General features: G+C 40.3%; 1 protein-coding gene across 3 annotated transcripts; it reads right to left on the minus strand.

Moving 5' to 3' along the window:
* Positions 1 to 11,706: 11,706 nt before the first annotated feature.
* Positions 11,707 to 22,191, minus strand: LOC130867038 (protein-lysine methyltransferase METTL21E). 3 transcript variants are annotated; one of them, XM_057758769.1, is made up of 5 exons: positions 22,108 to 22,170; positions 21,288 to 21,359; positions 16,853 to 17,019; positions 15,677 to 15,794; positions 11,707 to 12,845 (listed from the first exon to the last, which is right to left on the minus strand). In XM_057758769.1, exons 3-5 carry the CDS (start codon positions 16,973 to 16,975, stop codon positions 12,442 to 12,444), a joined length of 645 nt encoding a protein of 214 aa, XP_057614752.1. In that variant the 5' UTR covers positions 16,976 to 17,019; positions 21,288 to 21,359; positions 22,108 to 22,170; the 3' UTR covers positions 11,707 to 12,441. The 3 variants fall into 3 exon arrangements, with proteins under 3 accessions (XP_057614752.1, XP_057614750.1, XP_057614753.1); XM_057758767.1 differs by lacking the exon at positions 21,288 to 21,359 and having other exon boundaries at positions 22,108 to 22,191; XM_057758770.1 differs by lacking the exons at positions 21,288 to 21,359; positions 22,108 to 22,170 and having other exon boundaries at positions 16,810 to 16,968.
* Positions 22,192 to 22,509: the final 318 nt, after the last annotated feature.

The following is a 22,509-nucleotide window of genomic DNA, read 5'->3' on the forward strand; positions in this document are numbered from 1 at the left end:
CTTTTTGGATCTTCAGATTGAACCCCACTTTCTGACCCTGAGTTTTTATTAATCGTGCTTCAAAAATCCTTTTCTCTGCTCTAAGTAGCCAGTACATGACTTGGTATCACTCAGGAGACAGCAGAAGACAAAGGAATGCTGGTCTTCTGCCCCCTTCTAGACCTCTTTTTTTCGTTGAATCTGACATTAGCGCTTCTGGGCAGACTGAAAACAGAGGACTCAGAAAGGGAGTGGGTATTTGATTAACAAACTCTTAAGTGAGATGACGTCACAACAGCAGCCAGAATCTTTCTGTCTACCTGAGAAGCCTGAAACTAAAGAAAGGCTATTCATGGTCATTGTTGCACCGTTTAGGAACCACCCTTGATCTGTGCTTTGTAGCATTCCTTTGGGAGAAGAGAAGCTAAAAATAATTCAGCCTTGTGAATTGGCATAAAAGAAGTAAGTCGGGGAGGAGGGTAGTCACTTGGTCAGAATGTCTGGAAAGACTGTTTATATATTCTCAATAGCAAATGGATTAAAGACATCAACATGAAGCCAGCCATACTGAGCCTCATAGAGAAGAAAGCGGGAAGTACACTTGAACACAATGGCACAGGAGACCACTTTCTAAATAGAACCCCAGTAGCACAGACACTGTGCGTGTGCAGAGCTTCCACCCAGCTCTGCACATGACCTGTTTACATGCACTCAGGCCCAGCAGTTATGAGTGAATGTCAGCCCAGGAACCTAGCTCTATTGCTGTTGTTTGTAAGATCGATTGCATAAACCTTCATGAAGCCGATTTGGGATCTGTCATTGCCACCAGTTTGGTTACCAAGCTATAAGAGAATTAGGTTTATTATGTGCCTGAGTTCAATTCATCTAAGTGTGAGGGGTGGGGGCTGGGGGAGGAGAGGAAGCTCTTTAGGTGAGACTCCTATCCATAGTGACCACTAGACAATCGCCTCTTCTTGGACAGTCCTCACCATCTGGACAATCTCGGAAAAAAGCTGTCCCTCTCTCTTGATAAGTTTAGTATTCTGGTTCAGCACAAGATATTTCTGGCATGAGGACCAGCCTTCAGCAGCTCAGGGATTGAGGAGGATCCACAGAGTCAGTGAACTCAACACTCGGCTTTTAATCTGAGGGAGTAAAACTTTATTCTCTGTGGACAATGCAGGGGGAAAACCTTAACTCTCTGGGGCTAGCAAAAAAATGAAAACACAGACATATGCAGACAACACAGATACACACACCTCCAACGTGTCAGGATCTTACCTAGGTGCTAATGAATGCCAAGCCTTCAGCTGGTCAGAGAAAATGAAGATACAGAACAGGTGAACCACTGGACAGACAAACAGACACACAAGGACTTTTCTGAGGGCCAGAGCTTAGTTCTTCATTTTATTATTCATTTTGTTGCTTTTTCTACTCTGTTCTTTTTCTGTACTGTGCTTTTACCCTGATGTTCCCCTTTTGTCTCTCTTGATGACTTTCTTCTTTTTCCCCTACAACTTATATACCCAGCAAAATCTTTCAAGGGGCTGGAGAGATGGCTCAGTGGTTAAGAGCATTGCCTGCTCTTCCAAAGGTCCTGAGTTCAGTTCCCAGCAACCACATGGTGGCTCACAACCATCTGTAATGAGGTCTGGTGCCCTCTTCTGGCCTGCAGACATACACACAGACAGAATATTGTATACATAATAAAAAAATAAATATTTAAAAAAAAAAATTACAATGTGGTTGTTTTCTGTTTTTAAGTGAATTATTACAAGGAATACAATAAAAGACAACATATTTGCCATATCTTTTACATGATTAAACATTTTACATATTACAGGTGAAAAATAAGTTGCAAGGCTTTGAGTAATTTCAGCAGTTATAAAAGTGAAGCATTGGGGCCGGGCGGTGGTGGCGCACGCCTTTAATCCCAGCACTTGGGAGGCAGAGGCAGGCGGATCTCTGTGAGTTCGAGGCCAGCCTGGTCTACAAAAGCTAGTTCCAGGACAGGCTCCAAAACCACAGAGAAACCCTGTCTCGAAAAACCAAAAAAAAAAAAAAAAAAAAAAAAAAGTGAAGCATTGGATGCTGAGCTTGCCACACAAAAAAAGTGAGTTTAGAGAGCACAAGAATTCCATGGAAACCCCACTGGTTGTAACTTCTGTGATGGGAGCCATATACATTTTTATGACCTAATATCCAATTCCAAGTGACGAATAGCAGTCAGAATTGTAGAAAGAGTGGCCCATGATTGCTTTAGTGCTGATAAACTCCCTTATTCTGGTACATTTGAAGAGGGCAGTGGTGTGAGTCATTGGGCAGAGGATACAGTTTGTGTTTAACACATTACATTCTAATTTCTATTGATTAGACTGATTAATATTTCAATGCTGGGGAAAGTAAATGTTTGTTTTCCTTCCTCCAAAAACAATTTCTTAGTATTGACTGAGCTTCAAGGACCTTGCATCCGACAATGTGGCTAAGGTTGGTTTCAATCCCGTTGAAATCTTTCATGTGGAAAATTATCTACTTAGCAATTACATACGAAGAGAAAACATGGAATTCATAAGTGGATCAGTAAATCACCAGCCAAGTAGAGTGCAGCAAAAACAAGAGGAAGATCTGTGCATGAATAATTATGTACGCCAAGGCAGTATTTTCTTGAAAATGGTCAATTAGGAGAATCTTATGGGGAGCTTAAAAAACAAAAACAAGCATAAATGAGTAAAAGTAGAAACAAAAACAATTTTCTACTAAAATGTACCTATTTTAATAACCCCTTTGTTTCAAGTTCCATAGGACAGCCCAGATACAGGACTGTTTCTTCTGTGTTGGACATGAACATTATCATCTTGAAGAACAGCTGTGAGGAACTTTGTGAGACCTTAACAAGATCAGGACTGCTAACATTGTCTGGGAAGAGGTGAAACAGAAGCAGTAGACTCATGATTAGACCCTCATGAGATCCTTATGAAAGCCCTCCCCTCCCCGAGTTTATATAAGAGGTGAACAATTGCCTGGGATGGGATTCCTCAGTTCTAGAGTTTACTGTGGGTGGGATTTTGCCATGGTATCACTGCCTGTAGGACTTCCTGCTGGTAGAGAGATTTAAAATGTTCTAGGAACTTAGAACTTTTCGTGACAATAAGACTCATCTCTTCCTGGCAGCACCAATCTACTTCAAGAGGATGATGGGCATCAAAGAGGCTCCTTCTGGAGTTTGTTACCCATTTGGGAGAGAGAAAAAAAAAACTGCTCTTGCCTGAACTACTTGATGGTATGCTGTATAAGCTGAACGTGCAGGACCCACAAAAAGAGAACTGCTAATGTTGCCTAAAGAAGGGGAGACAATCTTTAAGGGCTCCTACTTCATAAAAGTCTACCAGACATTCTGTAGTACACACACAAAAAAGTGACTGACAAACTGCCAATATAGCTGGAACTGTCTTTAAATTTTCCTGCTTCATAAAAAAGTCTTCTTGGTACTATGGACCTGTAGGCTAAAAATGGATGCCCCAATATTACAGAAGAACTTTGGGTGACTGTCCAAGCAGCAAGATGCCTCTGCCAACTCTAGAGTTTTAAAAGTTGCTTACAATGCACTTTCTATTTACTTAGGTAATATTATATTCTTCTGGAGTCTTTTATGGAGTTAAAAATAAATAGTTATAGTTTCCCTTAATTACAATAAAAAATAAAATAGATATAAATATTAAAACTGTAATTCTTGCTTAATGCCTTTTTAAAATATAATTTTACTATGTTAAAGTTAAAACCTTCCCTTTTATTCGGACAGAAAAGGGGAAATAGTGTGAAAAGGCTTTCTGTATATACGATGCTTTTATTGGTTAATGAATTAAGCTCCTTTGGTCTACAGCAGGGCAAAATAGAAAAAGGCGGGAATTCCAAGCAGATAGAGGACAGAAGGCAGAGTCAGGGAGATGCCATGTACCCACTGAAGGTGAAAGACACCCGCCTTCCAGAACCTTTCCAGCAAACCACAAGCCTCGTGGTAAAATACAAAATAATAAAAATGGGTTAATTTAAGATGTACGAGCTAGCTAAGAATACGCTTAAGCTGTTGGCCAAACAATATGCAATTAATATAGTTTCTATGTAATTATTTCAGGTCTGGGCAGCCAGAAAACAAATGAACAGCCTCCGCCAACAAGAGACTATTAAGTACAAGGACAAAAAGGTCAGCCTATGTGATGCGCAACTTGGAAAAGGTGGAATCTCAGGCATTAATTACTCAGGGGTGCAGGAAGGCCTTCGGGTAACAGTATTCATTCTCCTCTGAAATCACTCAGTCCGTGCATCCTGGGGAGAAGGTTCAGCTTCAGAGGGAGCCGACTTGTGAGTACAGGACTGAGCAGAGTGGCGACTTGGAAGCACATCCACATCTATCTCTTTACCAAAATACCAGTCTCTAGTGCTTCCTGCTTCCCGTTAATGTGAGATGTGCGAGGACAGTCGGGCTCAGAGTAAGCTCCGGGGCTGGCAGAATCAGCTGCGCCTATGAACTTAGCGCATGCGCACACACACAGACACAGATTCATGCAGCCAAATACCTGTGTGTGGTTCAAAGAACTGGATCCCAGCCTTTATTTTCTCTTTTCTTAAAGCATCTATTTCATAGTATATGCATGGCCATATGAAGAGGAGTAGAATTTAAACAATCCCTAATTAAAGATTACACTATTATCAGACAGTATAGTCATCAAAGGTATCAACAGTAAAAGTATCAAATTATACTGTTAGGTTTTAACTCTTTATTGGAATGTATCTACATAACAGTTTTCATAATTTAACTCATTTAAATAATGGCTTTTTTTCATTGGTTTATTTGGAAGAAAAGTTTATTCTGAAGCTCACTGGGGTCCTCACCATGGCAAGTGTATGCAATTCTAACTCAGTTTATCTTCAGTGCTATCTTTGGGGGCATAGTATCCAAATTCTTTTTTTTTTTTAGATTTATTTATTTATTATGTATTCAGTGTTCAGCCTGCATGTATCTCTGCCGGCCAGAAGAGGGCACCAAGTCTCATTACAGATGGTTGTGAGCCACCACGTGGTTGCTGGGAATTGAACTCAGGACCTTTGGAAGAGCAGGCAAAGCTCTTAACCACTGAGCCATTTCTCCAGCCCCCTCCAAATTCTTTATTTTCAAATAATCAAAAGAAGCCAAAAAAAAAGTAAATAAAAACAAGAATGCTCTAAAGATATGCATTATCCACATCCAAGCTGAAAGCTCTCCAGATATTGGCTTTAACCTCTTACATTTTTCAAACTCCATAAGCAGTTCTTGCTTAGTAGAAACAATAGTCCATTGGCTTCAAGTTCTGCTGGTCAACTTAAAAACCGATCAGTAGCAGGCACAATAAGAATATTGTCAGAAATATTAGGTTCCCCCTACCTTATCTTGATGTCCAGGGCAGTCATTAGTAGTTTTGAAAAAAAAAAAAATCACCTTTAATCAATTCTAGAACATTCTGTAGCTATGTGGCCTGGCTACTGCTCTGCAGACATTGGCACCATCCCCTGAACCTGCATCTCACAGGACAGCTTCTCTGATATCATGGAAGTCCACTGCTGCGTCAGTGGGTAGCTGTCACCTGTCAGAGGGTTTCATGCAGCAAGGGAGGCTGACTGAGCAATGTCACCTTCCAGAAGCAAGGTGGCTGATAGCGGGGGGGGGGGGGGGGACCATTTCATTGCAACAGGTTCCTGTCAGCTCTGCAGAGTGTCTCTGTCCTTGTCCTTGACTGCCTAAATGGCAGGAAACACTTACTGGAAGGTGGATTCCAAGAGTTGCTGTCCTCACCTCACCCCCCACAGCTCTCTTCTGCTTTGTTGATACAGTAAGTGTCCCTGCCTCGTAACCAGGCAACAAACCCCAGCGTCATGCACTGAGCCTGGTCACTAACATATCAGATGATGTTTTAAAGTTCAGCCCTGCCCCACTGGCCTTCTCTGATGAAAAGCCACCTGAGGTCACAGTACACTTCGTCCTCATCACTTTTCCCCAGCCATCTCCCAACTTCAGCTCATTCTCAGAGTGTTCTTTTCTTTCTTTGAATGGCTTCATTAAGATGATCGTATGTCTTTGAACTGATTATTCCAACGTCTGCCTAGTATGCCTTGCAAACAGAAATGTATTCTCTTCTTAGACCCTTTGTTAAGTCTATATACCTATGTCATATGCATGCTGTTATAAATGGAGGTTCATCTTCCCAGGTATGTCTCAAGGGTACCCCATTTATGCTCAGTTTTTCTCAGGAGACAAACACAATACTCTTCATTTAACTGGTAGTCCACTAATACGAAGACAATTCAAATTCAGATTTCTTTGCCGAGCTCAAGAAAGGAGCATAGGCTATAGGACTGTAGAAGTCAGAATTGCCATCCCAGTGTCCACATCTGTGTCACCCTGGGCAAGATACCCAGGTCCAGTGGGTCTCAATGTCTTTCCTTGTAGACCAGATACATGCCTTGATGGGTCTTGGGAAAGACACTATGTGAGTTGTCTCTACCCAGACCCTAAATCAGTGAGTATTCCATTGATGAGTTATCTCTCAGTACAAGTTAGCAGAAGTGGCAATTCTCCCAGCGTGTAATTCAAGCAGGTCTCTCCCCTCTGCTTCAACAACACAGCACAAGGGCTGGAGAGATGGCTCAACGGTTAAGAGCATTGTCTGCTCTTCCAGAGGTCCTGAGTTCAATTCCCAGCAGCCACATGGTGGCTCACAACCATCTGTAATGAGGTCTGGTGCCCTCTTCTGGCCTGAAGACATAAACACAGACAGAATATTGTATATTAAATAAATAAATAAATATTTAAAAAAAAAAAAAACCAGCACATACTGCTCCTGTGCCGGGATCTGTCCTTTCTCCCTTATGCCCTCGTCCTCCAGCTCTGGCTGCTGGGTCACCTTCCCTGTTTCCTAGCCATGGATGTCATTCCATTTTGCTGCTACCAGGGCATTGCCCACCCCTTTGCTTTTACTTCTCCCTCTCCCCTGCCACTAACATCTCTGCCTCAGCCCACTGGCACCAATCTAAGAGTCTCCAGGGAACCAGCCCTGTCCGCTTTAATACCTGCTGTGTCTGCAGCCTCAGATTGGCATATGGTGAGTTTTTATTAAGCAGTGATTTAGTAGTAAAGAGATGAGTGGACGAATGAGCAGCAACCATGAGACAGCTAGTTTCTAAGGACTAAAAACCAATCCACAAGAAAATGGGGCTTAGTTACATTTATTATTTGGCATTCTTGTAATCACCTTTAAGTCTCCTTAAATTGCTTATTTTAAATAATGAAGCCAGTTTCTAGAAGTTCTTAGCCTTGGCTTTTTTATCCCAAAGATATTGTCTGGAATTTTTCCTCAACTCTTCTCTCCAAAGTATAGCTTTAAATCATGTCTGACACCCGGCTTAACCTTAAATCAACTGGCTATTAGTCGCTTAGATACTAAGGGGGTCTTTGGTTGAAAAAATGCTAATAATTTACTGGTAGTAAAGTATACTTTTACCCTAAACAGAAGGTGGGTAGAAGTATTACTCAGGGATTTTAACCTAAGAATTTCTTGCATTTGTATAGCTTGTCCTTTGAGGCATTGATGACGGTTTGTGAAAAAGAAACAACTTTTACCATTATAATTTATACTCTATCAACAAAGGAAACACAGACATAAGAAACACAAAATAAACACAGCCCTCGGTAAGAAACCAAATTAAATCACAACACGCTAAAAAAATAAAATAAAAAAGCATGAAGGTAAGAAGCTGACTTGTAATTTAAACGAAAGGGGGAAAAAAGAAAGAAAAATTCAAGGTCTGAACCACAAGGTCTAAGAGCGGACAACGGCATGACTTTCAAGAAGCATTCATCTTGTGCTTGTGATAGAGCATCTGGCTATAAAGTTTTAATTGCGCATTTTAATCTTCGTCTGCTTATATTGTTTTGAGTATCCAAGCAATATTTTAGTACTTATTGGAGGGTATTCAGTGTCTAATATGTTTCTAATTTTGCTCTCATCATATTCACCCTGGACATCTGTTTCCATTCTCAATGAACCTTTAAAATTCCTTGATGAACAGTGTAATTGTGAAGCTTGATTGGATTTCTTAGGAAGACAGCTGCCTTAGAAACAAAGCAATTGAGAAGATTGAGGCGGGGGTGAGGTGGGAATCCTTACCTTTGAGTGTACCCAATAAAAACAGTGCTTGTGACAGAGGCCACAGGTGAGTTTAATAGGATAAGCAATCGATGGCAGGTGGCGGTGATCTGAACACTACACAGCCACACACCATCTAAGTAAATAGTAAAATGCAGTCCAGGGACCCTTAAAGATGAAGTTCATACCATCCCAGAATTAATCAATCTTCAGGCCATCAAATACACCCTTGTCCACCAGTGCTACCGTACAATTGTACAGAACACGCTTTGCTTTTGTGTAGGACTTGAAAATAGAGTAAATGTCGTCACCAGGCTGCAGGTAGTATGGAAGACTTAATTCAGAGTACAAACTTAGATGCCAAACCTGGGAATGGAGCTCACATGTGAACAACTTCCAAGCTTTGCAAAGAATGTGTGTAAAACTGAGGTCACACATGTGTATACACCTTTCATGTTTATCAATGTGTCATTTTAAGCTGTAGAAGAACATTACTTGCAGATCAGTCTGTCATCTCGGAAGCAATAATTATTCTGCAATTATTTAAATTAAAATATTGACAGCACTCTATTCGATTAGAAATTCAATGAGTTACTCAAAAAAAATTATATCATTAAAAACATAGTCTCAGGAGATGACTCAGCAGTTAAGAGCACGGCTGTTCTTCCAGAGGTCCTAAGTTCAATTCCCAGCAACCACATGGTGGCTCACAACCATCTTTTTTTTTTTTTTTTTTTTTTTTTTGGTTTTTCGAGACAGGGTTTCTCTGTAGTTTTGGAGCCTGTCCTGGACCTAGCTCTTGTAGACCAGGCTGGTCTCGAACTCACAGAGATCCACCTGCCTCTGCCTCCCAAGGGCTGGGATTAAAGGCATGCGCCACCACCGCCCGGCTCACAACCATCTTTAAATGAGATCTGGTGCCCTCTTCTGGCCAGCAGGCATACATAAAAGCAGAACACTGCACACATAATAAATAAACAAATCTTAATAAAAAAAAAACATAATCTCAGTGGTCTCAAATGTCACAACGTGAGTTGTTCAGACTTAAGTTGACAAATGAATCCCTACACATTTTTAAAAGGATAATTGTGAGATAGAAAAGGTCTCAGCAAATTGCATATTTTGAAAATGAATTACTGTAAAACTGAACCTAGAAAAGCATAGAGAAGCTGCAAGGAAACAAAAACAGAAAGAAAAGCAGGATGGCCAGGCAAACACAGAGTGAAGGAGCAGGGCAGAAGGTGAAGCAGGACAGAGGCAGCACATGAGAGGTTGGGGCTAGAATTCTCAAGTGAAGGCTGTAAAATTAATGGAGCAAGACAATGGGTATGGCTACATTTTAAAAAGAGTAACTTGAAGGAACTAAATGTTTGGTTTGGTCCCAACAGTCTTTGATAGGATACTTTATCTTCCCTATTTCAAAATTACTTCCCAACGATATTCAGACACTTTTGTTAACAAGAGTGAAGGTGGGTTATTTTTCCCCCAACTTACCACCGCAAGATTTTTGCTGCCAGACCTGTGATAGTCACACCTTTAGTTTCCTCTGAGACAACTTTTAGAAATTAGCAAGTCCATATCTTCTAATAGAAGACTGTGCCATTAAACTCCTATTTTTCAGGGTCCACTTATACGGCTACAACTGAGGAAGGGGGCATAGGCTCCAAAAAATTCTGAAAATGTCTGTCTGCCCCCTAATATGGGTGAACCCCAGGGCTCAGCCCTTTATCCCCTCTTGCTCCGCGAAGGAGTGTCATAAGCCTTCTCTGAACCGAAAACTACGTCCATATACCACACCTCACAGGGGTATTTCAGAGTCAGCCCTGGCTTTCTTGCTTACATTCCACATCCCACCTGGTAGAACACTCTGCTGCCTCTGGCTTCAGAGTACAGCTAGAACAGCTGATCTCGCCTCCCCCGTGTAGATTTCTTGCTGTCCTCTGCCTGGATGGCTGCCACAGCTCCCAGCTGGTCTCTTGACTTTGAGATCCTACTCTCAGAACAGCAGGACAAGAATACAGACCATAATATTATTCTGCTCCTTTACTTAGTATAATCCAAGGGCTCTCTATTTCAGCAGAAAAAAAAAAACCAGAATTCTCTGAGGAGCCTGAAATGATGTAGCAAACACAGTAACGAACTTCTCAGATAAGTTCAGAATGACTTTATCACCATGCAGCTATAAATCCTGCAAGTAGATAGATCACAACCATCACTATCCTTAAAAGTCTTCCAGGATGGATACAGGAACGTATAAAGACCCAAGTGCCTTACTCCCATCAGAAATACCCTGACACAGGCTACTCCACGTCTAGCATTGAGTGGGTCAATTCTCCATCACAACCATACAGCTTAATCACTGACCATATAGACTAACCAGTGGCTGCACAGCCTAACTAATAACTACCCATCACGTTCTCTCTCAGAGCCTGTATCTGGAGATCCTAGCCCATTGCACAGGACCTCCATAACCTACTTCCTGCCTTGTCTCCAACTTCAGACCTCACCAGTCTCTCTGTCTGTCCCTCTACACACCACTTTGATGGTTCTTCAAGTACATAGGCAGGCCTCTGCCTGGAGGACCTACGTGACTGTTCCTCCTGCCTCGGGTACCCTTCCAGGAATGTACAGTTGTATGTACCTTCCGCCACAGCCTTCTGTGATGTCTCCTCCCATGGGTAGAAAGTCTAGAGACAGTGTTAGGTTTCATTTTAAAATATATTTGCTATTCTTTGAGAATCTATTCCTTTTGAAGAACTGACCTTGGTTGTTTGACAGTTACTTTTTTACTGGAATTATCAACGCAGATTCTGTGCTCAGACAGACCTGGGTTTGACTGTTTCTATTATTTCACTCCACAGCTGTGTAACCTGGGTCTCTGCTCTTATCTGTGAAGTGAGAATAATGACATCGCTGCCCAGTGTAGGCTGAACACTAAACAAATAGGGAAAGGACGAATGGAAGACTGTTGAGATGTGGTCCTAAGAAACCCATGCACCCTTGTACCTGCATCCTCACTTACAATGCAGGCCCAGGAGACAATCGTAGAGATATCTGACCATGCCAGTGTCCAGCCAAGAAGAAAGCGCTGATTCTGGAGAAGCACACGACAGTCTAGCTGAGGATACTGCAGTGTGTTACCAGCAACACAGTCCAGACAGTCACATGGCAAAAAGGCCTAATTCTTTACTCCTTCCACACTGACTTTAAGGGGTTTCTCTGCAGATGTGGTGCCTGTCCTGAAACTCGCTGTTGTAGACCAGGCTGGCCTCGAACTCACAAAAGTCCACCTGCCTCTGCCTCCCGAGTGCTGGGATTAAAGGCGTGCGCCACCACCGCCCGACCTGACTTTACTTTAAACCTTATTCTAATCTCTAAGGCCCACGTGAAAACCTCTTGAGAAGATTTCAAATATCTATGTAAATCTGTTTAAACCGTGACTACTTATTTGAGATTAGGAGCCTAAATCTTTTGATGTACTTCCAACCCAAAGTTCTTATAATTATTTCCATTTCTGTGAAAAGAAAATGAATTTTACTTAGCTTACAAAAACAAACAATAATCTCAGACATTCTTATGTTCTTCCAGTCATATTTTTTATCTGTTAGAGGGAAATGTTACACATGCTTGGTTGATTCAATAGTTACATTAGAGGTCCAAACATCCAAGGGACATGACAGTCCCCCTCTAAACTGGCACTGGTGGGAAGCACAGACATCTAGCACTGACCGCTCTTTTATCATACATATATCATATATATCATATATATATATATATCATATATCTGCTCTTTTAAATTTACATGCACATCGCACTATGTCAGTTTCTTGATGTCTAAAAATATAATCATTTACGCCTATATTTAAAAGGATTAACGTCATGGATGGGTATGGGGTACATACCTGGAATGCTAGCTCTCAGGAGGCTGCAAGTTCAAGGCCAATCTAAGATACATTTCAAAAAGAAATAAAGTCATCACATTCAGTTAGAGACATCATTATTGAAAATCGCTGTTTTGCAATGAGGACACTTTTACTGAAAGTTTGTTACCATGTAATTAGAGTACTGAGGAGATAGACTTGGGAACAAATTGTCTTAGTCCTATAGATACACCTACTGTGTGTGTGTGTGTGTGTGTATAAAATTCCTTGCCTATAATAAGGCAAGTTTAGACTTAACTTGTATTCTTATAGTGGTGTGTGTGCGCGTGTGTGTTTTCTTTAAAGCAAGGATCTACTAGAAACCACCTTGGCATACCCATGCCCTAATTCACAGACCGTACGCACTATGCACTCCTCCGATTCTTCTTCATAGCTTTGTACAACTTAATATTCAGGCTAGGGAAACTGGAGAGTTCCTCGAGGTCGAACAGTTCCTTAAATCTATCTACAAATCTATTTTCCTTCTCCAGCCTGAATCTCATGGCCCAGAGGATGATGGTGCTTTCTCTGCAGAGATGATCAAAGGTCAGGAGAAGCTCCTCCAGGAAAGGATGGGCGTAGACAACATCTGCTGCCAGGATGTAGTCAAAGTTAGTGGCAGACCTGGGGAAGTCCCTGTCTAATGCCACTCCCCAGGACAGCTCCTTAACCTGGGGCGAATGCTTGCATTTCATTTTGGTGTTTCTGGAGATATTATATTGCAGGTTTCCAAGTAATTCGGGTAAGTCTGTAGCAGTCACTCGAGCGCCTATGAAGAAAGGAAGGTAGGAAAAGTGAGCCTCCTGGAATAAGACCAGTCAGGTTTCAACCAGCATGCACTGAGATTCTTCACAACAGCCAGACTCAAAGAAAAGAAGGGGCAGCACATAAGGGCTTTTCAGAATAGACGCTAATACACTTCTCTGCCCCTCTTTTTAAAAAAAGAACAAAACAGAATCTTGTGGGATTTCTATATCTTGCTGACCCCCTGGGTTTTTTGTTTAGCGCATCATTGTTGTTCTCCGTTTGGGAGAAAAATGGCAACAAGAAAAGAGTGCGTCATTGCAATGATCCAAGGTCAGTGACAAAGGCTAAACAGGGACTGGAGAGATGACTCAGAGGTTAAGAGCACTGGCTGCTCTTCCAGAGGTCCTGAGTTCAATTCCCAGCAACCACCGGTGGCTCTCAACCATCTGTAATGAGATCTGGCGCCCTCTTCTGGTGTGTGGGAAGCAGAATGTTGTACACATAATAAATAAAAAAAACAAAAAACGTTTTAAAAAAATAAATAAAATAAAATAAATAAAAAGAGCCCACAAGCCTCTGCATGCTTTAAAGGAATAAAATTATTATTTTTAATAATGAATTAAATTGGTGAATAACATAGATTAGCAACAAACTTAAAACCATGTTAACTAGTTTGTTATCAACTTGACACAGATGATTCCATCAAACTACCCTGCCAAGTCTGTGGGAACATTTTCTTGATTAATGATTGATGTAGGAGAGTCCAGTTCCCTGCAGATTGAGCAAGGTGGCACTTAGTTGTATAAGAAAGCAGGTGGAGCAAGCCACGATAACCAAGCCAATAGGCAGTACTCCTTCGTGGTCTCTGCATCATATCCTGATCCAGTTTCCTGCCTGGAGTTCCTGCCTTTACTTCCCTCAGTGATAAAATGTGACCTGAGAGTTGAAGATGAAATAAACCCTTTCTTCCCCACCTTGTTTCTGGTCCTGGTGTTTATCATTGTAACAGAAACCTAACTAGTACAAGAACCACAAAGAAGCTCCTAGTATTCATCAGTGTGATCTGGATAAGCAAATCTAGGTGGAGAAATGACCCAGGACTTACAGGCAGATCACCCACTAATAAACATCATTGAAATATGATACTGGATGGCATATAAAGAACTATAGTTACTATAGAAGTCAATGCATGAAGAGAGGTGTACATGAACAAAGTGGAATATTCCAATATCCTTTGTCTCTAGATACAATGGTATTCTACTGATGTGGGATTCTCCTTTGTATGCTGTCAACACCATTGGTTAATTAATAAAGAAACTGCTTTGGACCTATAGTAGGACAGAACTTAGCTAGGTGGAAAAACTAAACTGAATGCTGGGAGAAGAGGCAGAATCAGAGAGAAGCCATGTAGCCCCGCTGGAGGCAGACGCCAGAACTGTAGCTGGTAAGCCACAGCTGTTGTAATATGAGCGGCGGGGCTGCGTCTCCGGCACCCGGCCGCCCGCATGGCTAGCTTATGCCCCAAAATAATTACATGGAAACTGTATTCTTTTAAACCCTGCCTGGCCCATTAGTTCCAGCCTCTTATTGGCTAGCTCTTACATATTGATCTAACCCATTTCTAATATTCTGTGCAGTATCACGAGCTGGCTTACCAGGAAAGATCTTAACCTGCATCTGTCTGGAGTGGGAGAATCATGGCGACTCCTTGACTCGGCTTCTTTCTCCCAGCATTCTGTCTGTTTACTCCACCCACCTAAGGGCTGGCCTATAAATGGGCCAAGGCAGTTTCTTTATTAAATGAAAGTAACTCCTCCATCACACAGCCACATGACAATAAACAGATTAATAGAAATGGGTTAAATTAATATGTAAGAGTTAGCCAATAAGAAGTTAGAGCTAATGCGCCAAGCAGTGATTTAATTAATACAGTTTCTGTGTGATTACTTTGGGGCTAAGCAGTCGGGAACCAACAAGCGGCCCTCCCTCTAACAACATTCTATTAGCCATCCTTCCATCAAGGGTTGGCTGAAGCACAGGATCTATCCTGTGCAGAAAGTAGAAGAATGTACTGTCACCTCTTTAAATGTGTAAGACACCTGAAGGGAGGGGCCTGCATCATGGTATTAAGAAATGACCTGATTCTTCCAACCCTAAAAAAAAAGTTGATTTGAATTTTCATTTTTCTCCAACCCTCTAATAAACATAATCATTAAGGGTCAAAAAGAAAAATTCTGAGTGTTTTATGTAGGACCAAATGAGAATGGAAATGAAAAAAAAACAACAACAACAACAAATCTAAGGACAAACCCCTAAAAATCAAAGCTGAGGTGTGAGTTTCAGGTGCATGTCCAAAAAAGAATAGGGCTCCCAAACCCCTGAAAGGAATCTAGCAGGATGACTAATTCCACCTCTTACCTAGGCTTGTAAGCCCTCATTCCACATGAAGATTTAAAACTACTTACAAGGAAAATTCTGGAAAGAAACCAGCAAAAGGATGGTAAAGTAGTAGATTTTCTTGCTGAAGTCTGTTTCAAACAATTAAGGAGGGGCTGGAGAAATGGCTCAGAAGTTAAGAACACTGGCTACTCCTCCAGAGGATCTGAGTTGAATTCCCAACAACCATATGGAGGTTCACAACCATAAATAGTGGTATCTGATGCCCTCTTCTGGCATAAAGTCAAAATGCAGATAGAGCACGCATATCCATAAAATAAATAAATGAATCTTTAAAAAATATAATTAAGGAGTTTCACATAAGCCCAGATCATAATACACTAGAAAGCAAAAATAACTAGTATTTGGTCATTAATTTTCTGACCAACTCCAGTCAATAAAGAAATATCTACTTACCAAGTAAACTTGCCACAATGGAGACAAGACCTGTCCCAGCTCCAATTTCAATCACATTTTTATCAACCATGTTATATTGCTTGGCATGTGTTTCCAGGAAATAGCAGAGAACAAGGGCCTATGTAAATTGAGAGGAAAGGATGTTTGAAGTAGTTTTAGTAAAATTAAACTCTATTAGGTAAATGTGCCACAGATATTATGATCTGCTCATGTGTACATCTGGGTATGAATAAATTTGTGGATGTTAACATACACCATTCCAGAAAATTTTTATCCTCCAATAAGTCCAACATTTTGGCCAGCTAGAAAAAGTCCTTGTTGAAAATAAAAATGGAAATGAGTGAAAACAAGTGTGGTTGTTTAAATTTGACCTTCTTCGAACTTCTTTTTCTTTTTTCTAGACAGGGTTTCTCTGTGTACCAGCCCTAGCTGTCCTGGAACTCACTCTGTAGATCAGGCTGGCCTCAAACTCACAGAGATCCACCTGCCTCTGCCTCTGCCTCCTAAGTGCTGGGATTAAAGGCGTGCGCCACTGTCGCCCAACTGTCTTCTAAGTTCTAACAACACCAGATGATTCCAATTAATGTGTGAAGGTGGGGAGGGGAGTAGCAGTGATTGGCTGCCCTTCATGAGATGACTGGTAAAGGAGAGGGGGCCTATGAGAGTGCCTCGTTGTGAGTCTCAAATAGACATCCTTTAATCTTGCTTTACTGAAAACAGAGGCAATAAATAAGAAATGAAAGCATTTGCTCTTTTCATCTCTCATGGCATAAAAGCTAAAGGCATCCACATCTTTTTTTTTTTTTTTTTTTGGTTTTTCGAGACAGGGTTTCTCTGTGGCTTTGGAGCCTGTCCTGGAACTAGCTCTGTAGACCAGGCTGGTCTCGAACTCACAGAGATCCACCTCCCTCTGCCTCCCGAGTGCTGGGATTAAAGGCGTGCGCCACCACCGCCCGGCTAAGGCATCCACATCTTTATTGAGCCTACAAATGTCAAGAAAGTCAGAAACAAATTTAACTGTGGAAGCAATTTCCCATTACATGATGTCTAAATTTTGGTGTTGTGTGAGATCACAAAATAGAATCTTGCAACCTGTTTCCTTCTAACAAGTAAAATAAAATAATGGATAGAACCTGGAAAGCAACTGGGGTGCAGCAAACTCTTAAGAAATGATACCGAGGGCCAGACAACAGCACCGTAACAATCTTTGGCTTCCGTAATCCGAATCTCATGACCAGCGAAGTGAAAGCCTTCCCAAGAAACAGTCGTTATCTGAGTTGGAATAAAACTCCTTGCCATGATCTCTGCAACCACCTGCCTGTCATCTTCACCTTCTCTGATCTCTGAAAGGAAAGAACAAAACCAAACCAAAAAAAGGGCAGTGTTTTTAATCTTGCTAAATGAAATAAGCCAGACCCACAAGTAAATATCACATGCTTTTCTTCACACAAGAATCTAGATTTAAGATTTAATCAAGATTTTCCTAGATTTTTCAATATGAATGCAAAAGGGGGACTGTATATAAGGAGGACAGAATAATGGAAGAGGAAAAGAAGAATGGAAGGCAAATATTTTGTTGTATTATATATGTGGAGCCTAGATTTTAAAGTATAGATGGGAGACTACTTGGGGACATGAAAGGAAAGATGTGCAGAGCAGGGAGCCAAGGAAAGGTGGGGTGGGTGGGGATGAGTAGAACACTGTGCAGGCATGAGAACATCATAAAGGAAGCCATTATTTTGCATGTTTACAGAAAATAATAGAGTATTTTTAAGTGCTGCAAAAAGAAAACTCTGATGGAAATACAGCTCTTCTCAGTTCAAGGTATTGTTGAATATTCACTGACTTTAGATGCAATAAACTAGCAAACTATTTAAAAAAAATACTCCATGGGGACAAGAAGGCTCAATGTGTAAAGGACTTGCTGCCAAATTGAGGACCCGAGTTCAGTCTCTAGAACCCATGAGGTAGAAGGAAAGAGCTGGCTCCGTGTTGTCCTCTGACCTTTACACGTTCACACTTAGACTGTGGCATACCCTTAACACTCCTACCCTCAACTTAAGAAATATAAGAACAAAAATATTTCATAATTTAACATAATTCCTCATATGCCAGGCTCTCACAATCTCTTTGATGTTTACTGAAGTTGATACCACCACCATCTATTTCTGCAACACTAAATAAAGCACAAAATAATTGGTGATAGCCGGGCGATGGTGGCGCACGCCTTTAATCCCAGCACTCGGGAGGCAGAGGCAGGCGGATCTCTGTGAGTTCGAGACCAGCCTGGTCTACAGAGCTAGTTCCAGGACAGGCTCCAAAGCCACAGAGAAACCCTGTCTCGAAAAACCAAAAACCAAAAAAAAAAAAAAAATTGGTGATAGTTTTCAAAAACACATGTTAAACTGGATTAAGATAAACATTGGTGAAAATATACGATCTTGAGTCTATAGCAATTTCCCAGGTGACAGCAAATGTAACTCTGACTTTTCACCTTTTCTTTCTGAATAAACAGAGATCATTTCTTTTTGAAAGTGGCAACTTTACTTCCATAAGGAAATGAAATTTCAACAACACATATGAATCTTCTATTATAAACACTTCAAAGAGAGTTTATAACAAACAACTATAATAACTACTGATTTCTTAAAGACCCTAAAAGAACACAGTTCTATCCATCACACAAGGCAAATTAAAATACAGGTAGGGGAGATACAAGAGTGGAGAAAGTGCCACTACAAAAGCCATGGAAGCTCAGGCATGGTGGCCCACCTGCAACCTCAGTGTTCAAGAATCAGGAACAGTCAGCTCAGGCCACACTGGCTAACTGGAGTAGCAAAGTCATTTAAAAAGTAAGGAAGAAAGTGTTTTGCAATTACTTTGTTATCCTGTGATTATCTATTTTAAAGCTCTTTCATATAAAATAGTCATTGGTGCCATTTTGCAGCTATTAATATTTGCTGACAGGGATTTAAAATATACCAGTTGCTCTTGTTCTCCTGAGAACAAAAGGGATTTCAAGTGTGAGGTGAAAGCCAAGTTTTGCCACATTCCAATGGGGCTTTTCTTGAGAAGAATTCAGCAGTGAATCATCTCTGTTGCTAGACTGCCGCCTTCAGAAGAAAGGGTCATCTAAACAACGACTGTCACTTCCCAACTGCTCAGACCCGAATAATCACACAGAAACTATATTAATTACAACACTGCTTGGCCAAAAGCTTAGGTGTATTCCTGACCAACTCTTATATCTTAACCCATTTCTATTATTTTGTATTGTCACAAGTCTGTGGCCTAGGAGTAAGGTTGTGGGGCATCTGTGTCCTTTGGCAGCTACACAGCATCTCTTTGACTCCGCCTACTCTCTCTAAATATATATCCCTTCCAGCCTGGCTATATTATGCCCTGCCATAGGCCAAAGCAGCTTTATTCATTAACAAATAAAAGCAACACATATACAGAAGAATATACCACATCAGGGGCAGAGAACAGAAACAGAAGAGAGAGAGAGAGAGAGAGAGAGAGAGAGAGAGAGAGAGAGAGAGAGAGAGAGAGAGAGAGAGAGAGAAACTGACTTTAATAGCTATGACAAGTGAATTAATGCTTCCATTTGAGGGCTGTCATGAGCACCTGTCAGCAAAATGTAAAGTACAAACCACCTCACTAAGTGAAGGAAAATGTCATTCAACTCAATCTCTATTCAAAGAAGAATGCCACGTGTTAAAGGTATTTTGAGATTAGTAAATTGTCACACACTAGCATAAAAGATATAATTCTGCTGCTTTGACAGCTCAAAATCTTAGAGGTTATTTTTGCCGTTATTGTTGTTTTCTGAAACTGACTTCTGAGAATATTTCACAAATATTCCCATCCAGTCTGTTGGTCTGCATAGTTTCAATCAAATAGTCCAAATGATACTATATTTTGTATTTTTACAGAAGAAAAAAAATCTTTTCTTATTGAGATTGGTCAAAGTACAAGCGAAAAACAAAGAGTGGAAATTGCACTGAGAAATTGATACTTGGATCAAAAAGGGAAAGGTATTAAATAAACACCAATGAAATTTGATAATTATTACAAAAGAGGCATCTCTGAAGTGTACTGATGTACCCCGGTGGGTTGGCTGAATCAAGAGAAGCAACCTAAAGGAAGTGACATTTGCAATCAGAGAATTCTTGCACAAGATTGGCCTGAGGACTAAGGTTGAGATCAGGCTTGGGTGCAGGGCTGCAGTCTAGGGCAATATATTTGCTATACAGCTTCGGAGTTAAACAAATGCAATATATCTTTGCATCATTAAACAAATATTCCACAGCATAAACCAATATAACACATCTTTAATATTCTCCAATACCCTTGTGTCAAATAAAAAGCGCGTAAAATTTACCAATACAATCTACCTCAGATGTCTCCAAAACTTGGTTTTGGATGTCTCTATTCAATGCCAATTACTGTCCCCAAGGGGTGACAAACACCACCTCAAAAGTGCAGGCTCCTTAGTTGGGTTCTCTACTATGACTGCTGCCTTCATCCCGACTCTTACTGCCATCTCTAACAGTCAACTTTGCTCGTGGAATCCTGGATCAGCCCACTTGAGGCTTTCTTTGATCTATAACGTAGTTGACGTAGTTGACAGATCTTCCTACCCTCTCTCCATCTCCCTCTAATCTCAGAAAGCTTTCCCTATTTCTGTTCCTTCCCTCATCCCCCACCACAACCATTTATCTCCAATAAATACAAATCAACAGGTCTGGGAATCATGTGCACTGGGATCATGAAGCATTCACTGGGCAGCGATGTGTAGTCTGCTCCACAGCTGAAGATTCTCAGGAGCTGCCATCTTACAAAATTCTGCTGCATGAAGTAGTAGCTCTGGGGACTGTGGCATGGGGCAGGCAACATGATGTATTTAGAATAATTAGGGTAAATGAAGCTTTAGAGTTAATTACAGTGTAGCCCTAGACATATACAGGAATGAACTTTTAGCTCTCATACTAGTTCTAGTTTCAATCTGTGTATAAATAAGTGATATCTTATAATTCTCAGATCTTCCTGCAAGTACTGAAAGATGAGCACTTAACTATGGTCTTAGTCCATCTTCTCCAAGCCCGCGGTACTAAGTATAAAAGAACAGGACAGATAAACATCCTTCAGTACTTGAGAACCCAATGTTCCTCTACCTGGTGGAAACTTTGCCAACAAAACGTCTTCTTCTTGGCTACAGCAGCACACAGTTCTTCTTAGTATTCTAAATCCAAATAGACTTTTCCATTTTTGTTTAGCTACACAGATGAATACAGGGTATGTCTGCTCCTAGTGTAAAATATTTTAGCACCCTGCCTCAAACTCATGTTGAACTACTTCCGCCTCAGTTGTAATTTGCCAAACCATCATGTGCAGTTTTAAAATAAAGAATTGTTACTAATGGCTATGAAAATGACAAAATTCTATTCATAAAACAGAGAAATTACCTCTGCATTCAAATTGTATAAAGGGATGGATTCTCTATGAGATTACAACCTGCACCTTTAGGTTTGAGAAGCATTGGCATTTAAGCTAGGGAGGCTGCCAGCTCTACTTGCACTCAGCTCTGTCTGCCTGCAGCTATGCTTACCTACGTAGAAGTCAACTGTTAAACCTGGCGTGTCCCAAAGAAAGAAGCAGGTCTATGGTTGTTTGAAAACATCTACAGTGTGTATAGATAAAAGATAAAAAATATAGACAGAAAGAAAATGGAAAACAATTTGATCTGGGTTAAAACTACTTTACAAAAACATGGCAATTTTTCTAGTCTATATAAGAATTAGAACTTTATCCCAATGAAAGATCATTATATTTAGGAACCTAAACAAAGTCATACATCATATGCAAGACTGTAAAAATGGTAGACCAGTTTCAAATATTCAAATTTAAATTCTTACGTCTAGAAGCCAAATTACATTATGTACTTTTGCCTATGATCAATAGTCAAAAAGATGATAAATACATGTTGGAGATACTTTGTAGCCTTAAATTCAACTTTCATGCAAACATCACTAAAATTTTACTTTTTATATAGAACTATTTTGCTCTCTCTCAAACTTTTTAAAAATAACCACAGCAACGTGTTTGGTGACTAGCATCTGATTTTAAATGCCAGTTTTTACAGATCAAAGAAAAACTATAAAATCTCTTTTTGTCTTATACAGATTAAATTATTATTGCCAGTCAAAATTATGCCTACTATATCAGGAGCACTAGTGCTTAGCAGTATTTATCGAACCTTATTGGGGGTACTTTAGGTTAGTAAACACAAGCCAAGATATAATATACAATTAATAAACCCTAGTTCCTGTTACGGTATTAATGAAGACTGAAAAAGTAAGGTTATAGATTCTATTAATGGTTTTTCAACACAGAATTGGTCAAATTAAAAGAAGAAACAAAATATTTACCTTTTTCAGTTTCTGGCTCCATCAGCTGCTAAATTAATGAATAGTGATATGTTGATGTTTTCTTGATCATTTGTTGAACAATAAGCACATAATTCACTAAAATATCAAATTCATGATCAATTCAAAATGGATTCAACATGTGTAGTAAGTGTACATATCTCAGTTTAACTCCTGATGTAGCTGAGAAAATTATAGTAAAATATCATATATTAAAGCATGATTTAAGGAAAGTCATGAATTATAATAGTAAAATTTCATTATTACAGCATGCTTTAAGGAGGTCATGAATTATAGTAAAATATCATATATTACAGCATGATTTTTAGTAAAATATCATATTACAGCATGACTTAAGGAAGGTCATAGATACTACATAGTACTCATCAGAATCATGGTCAAAAA

This window comes from Chionomys nivalis, chromosome 26 (genome assembly GCF_950005125.1).
Source record: "Chionomys nivalis chromosome 26, mChiNiv1.1, whole genome shotgun sequence".
Classification (NCBI taxonomy): Eukaryota; Metazoa; Chordata; class Mammalia; order Rodentia; family Cricetidae; genus Chionomys; species Chionomys nivalis.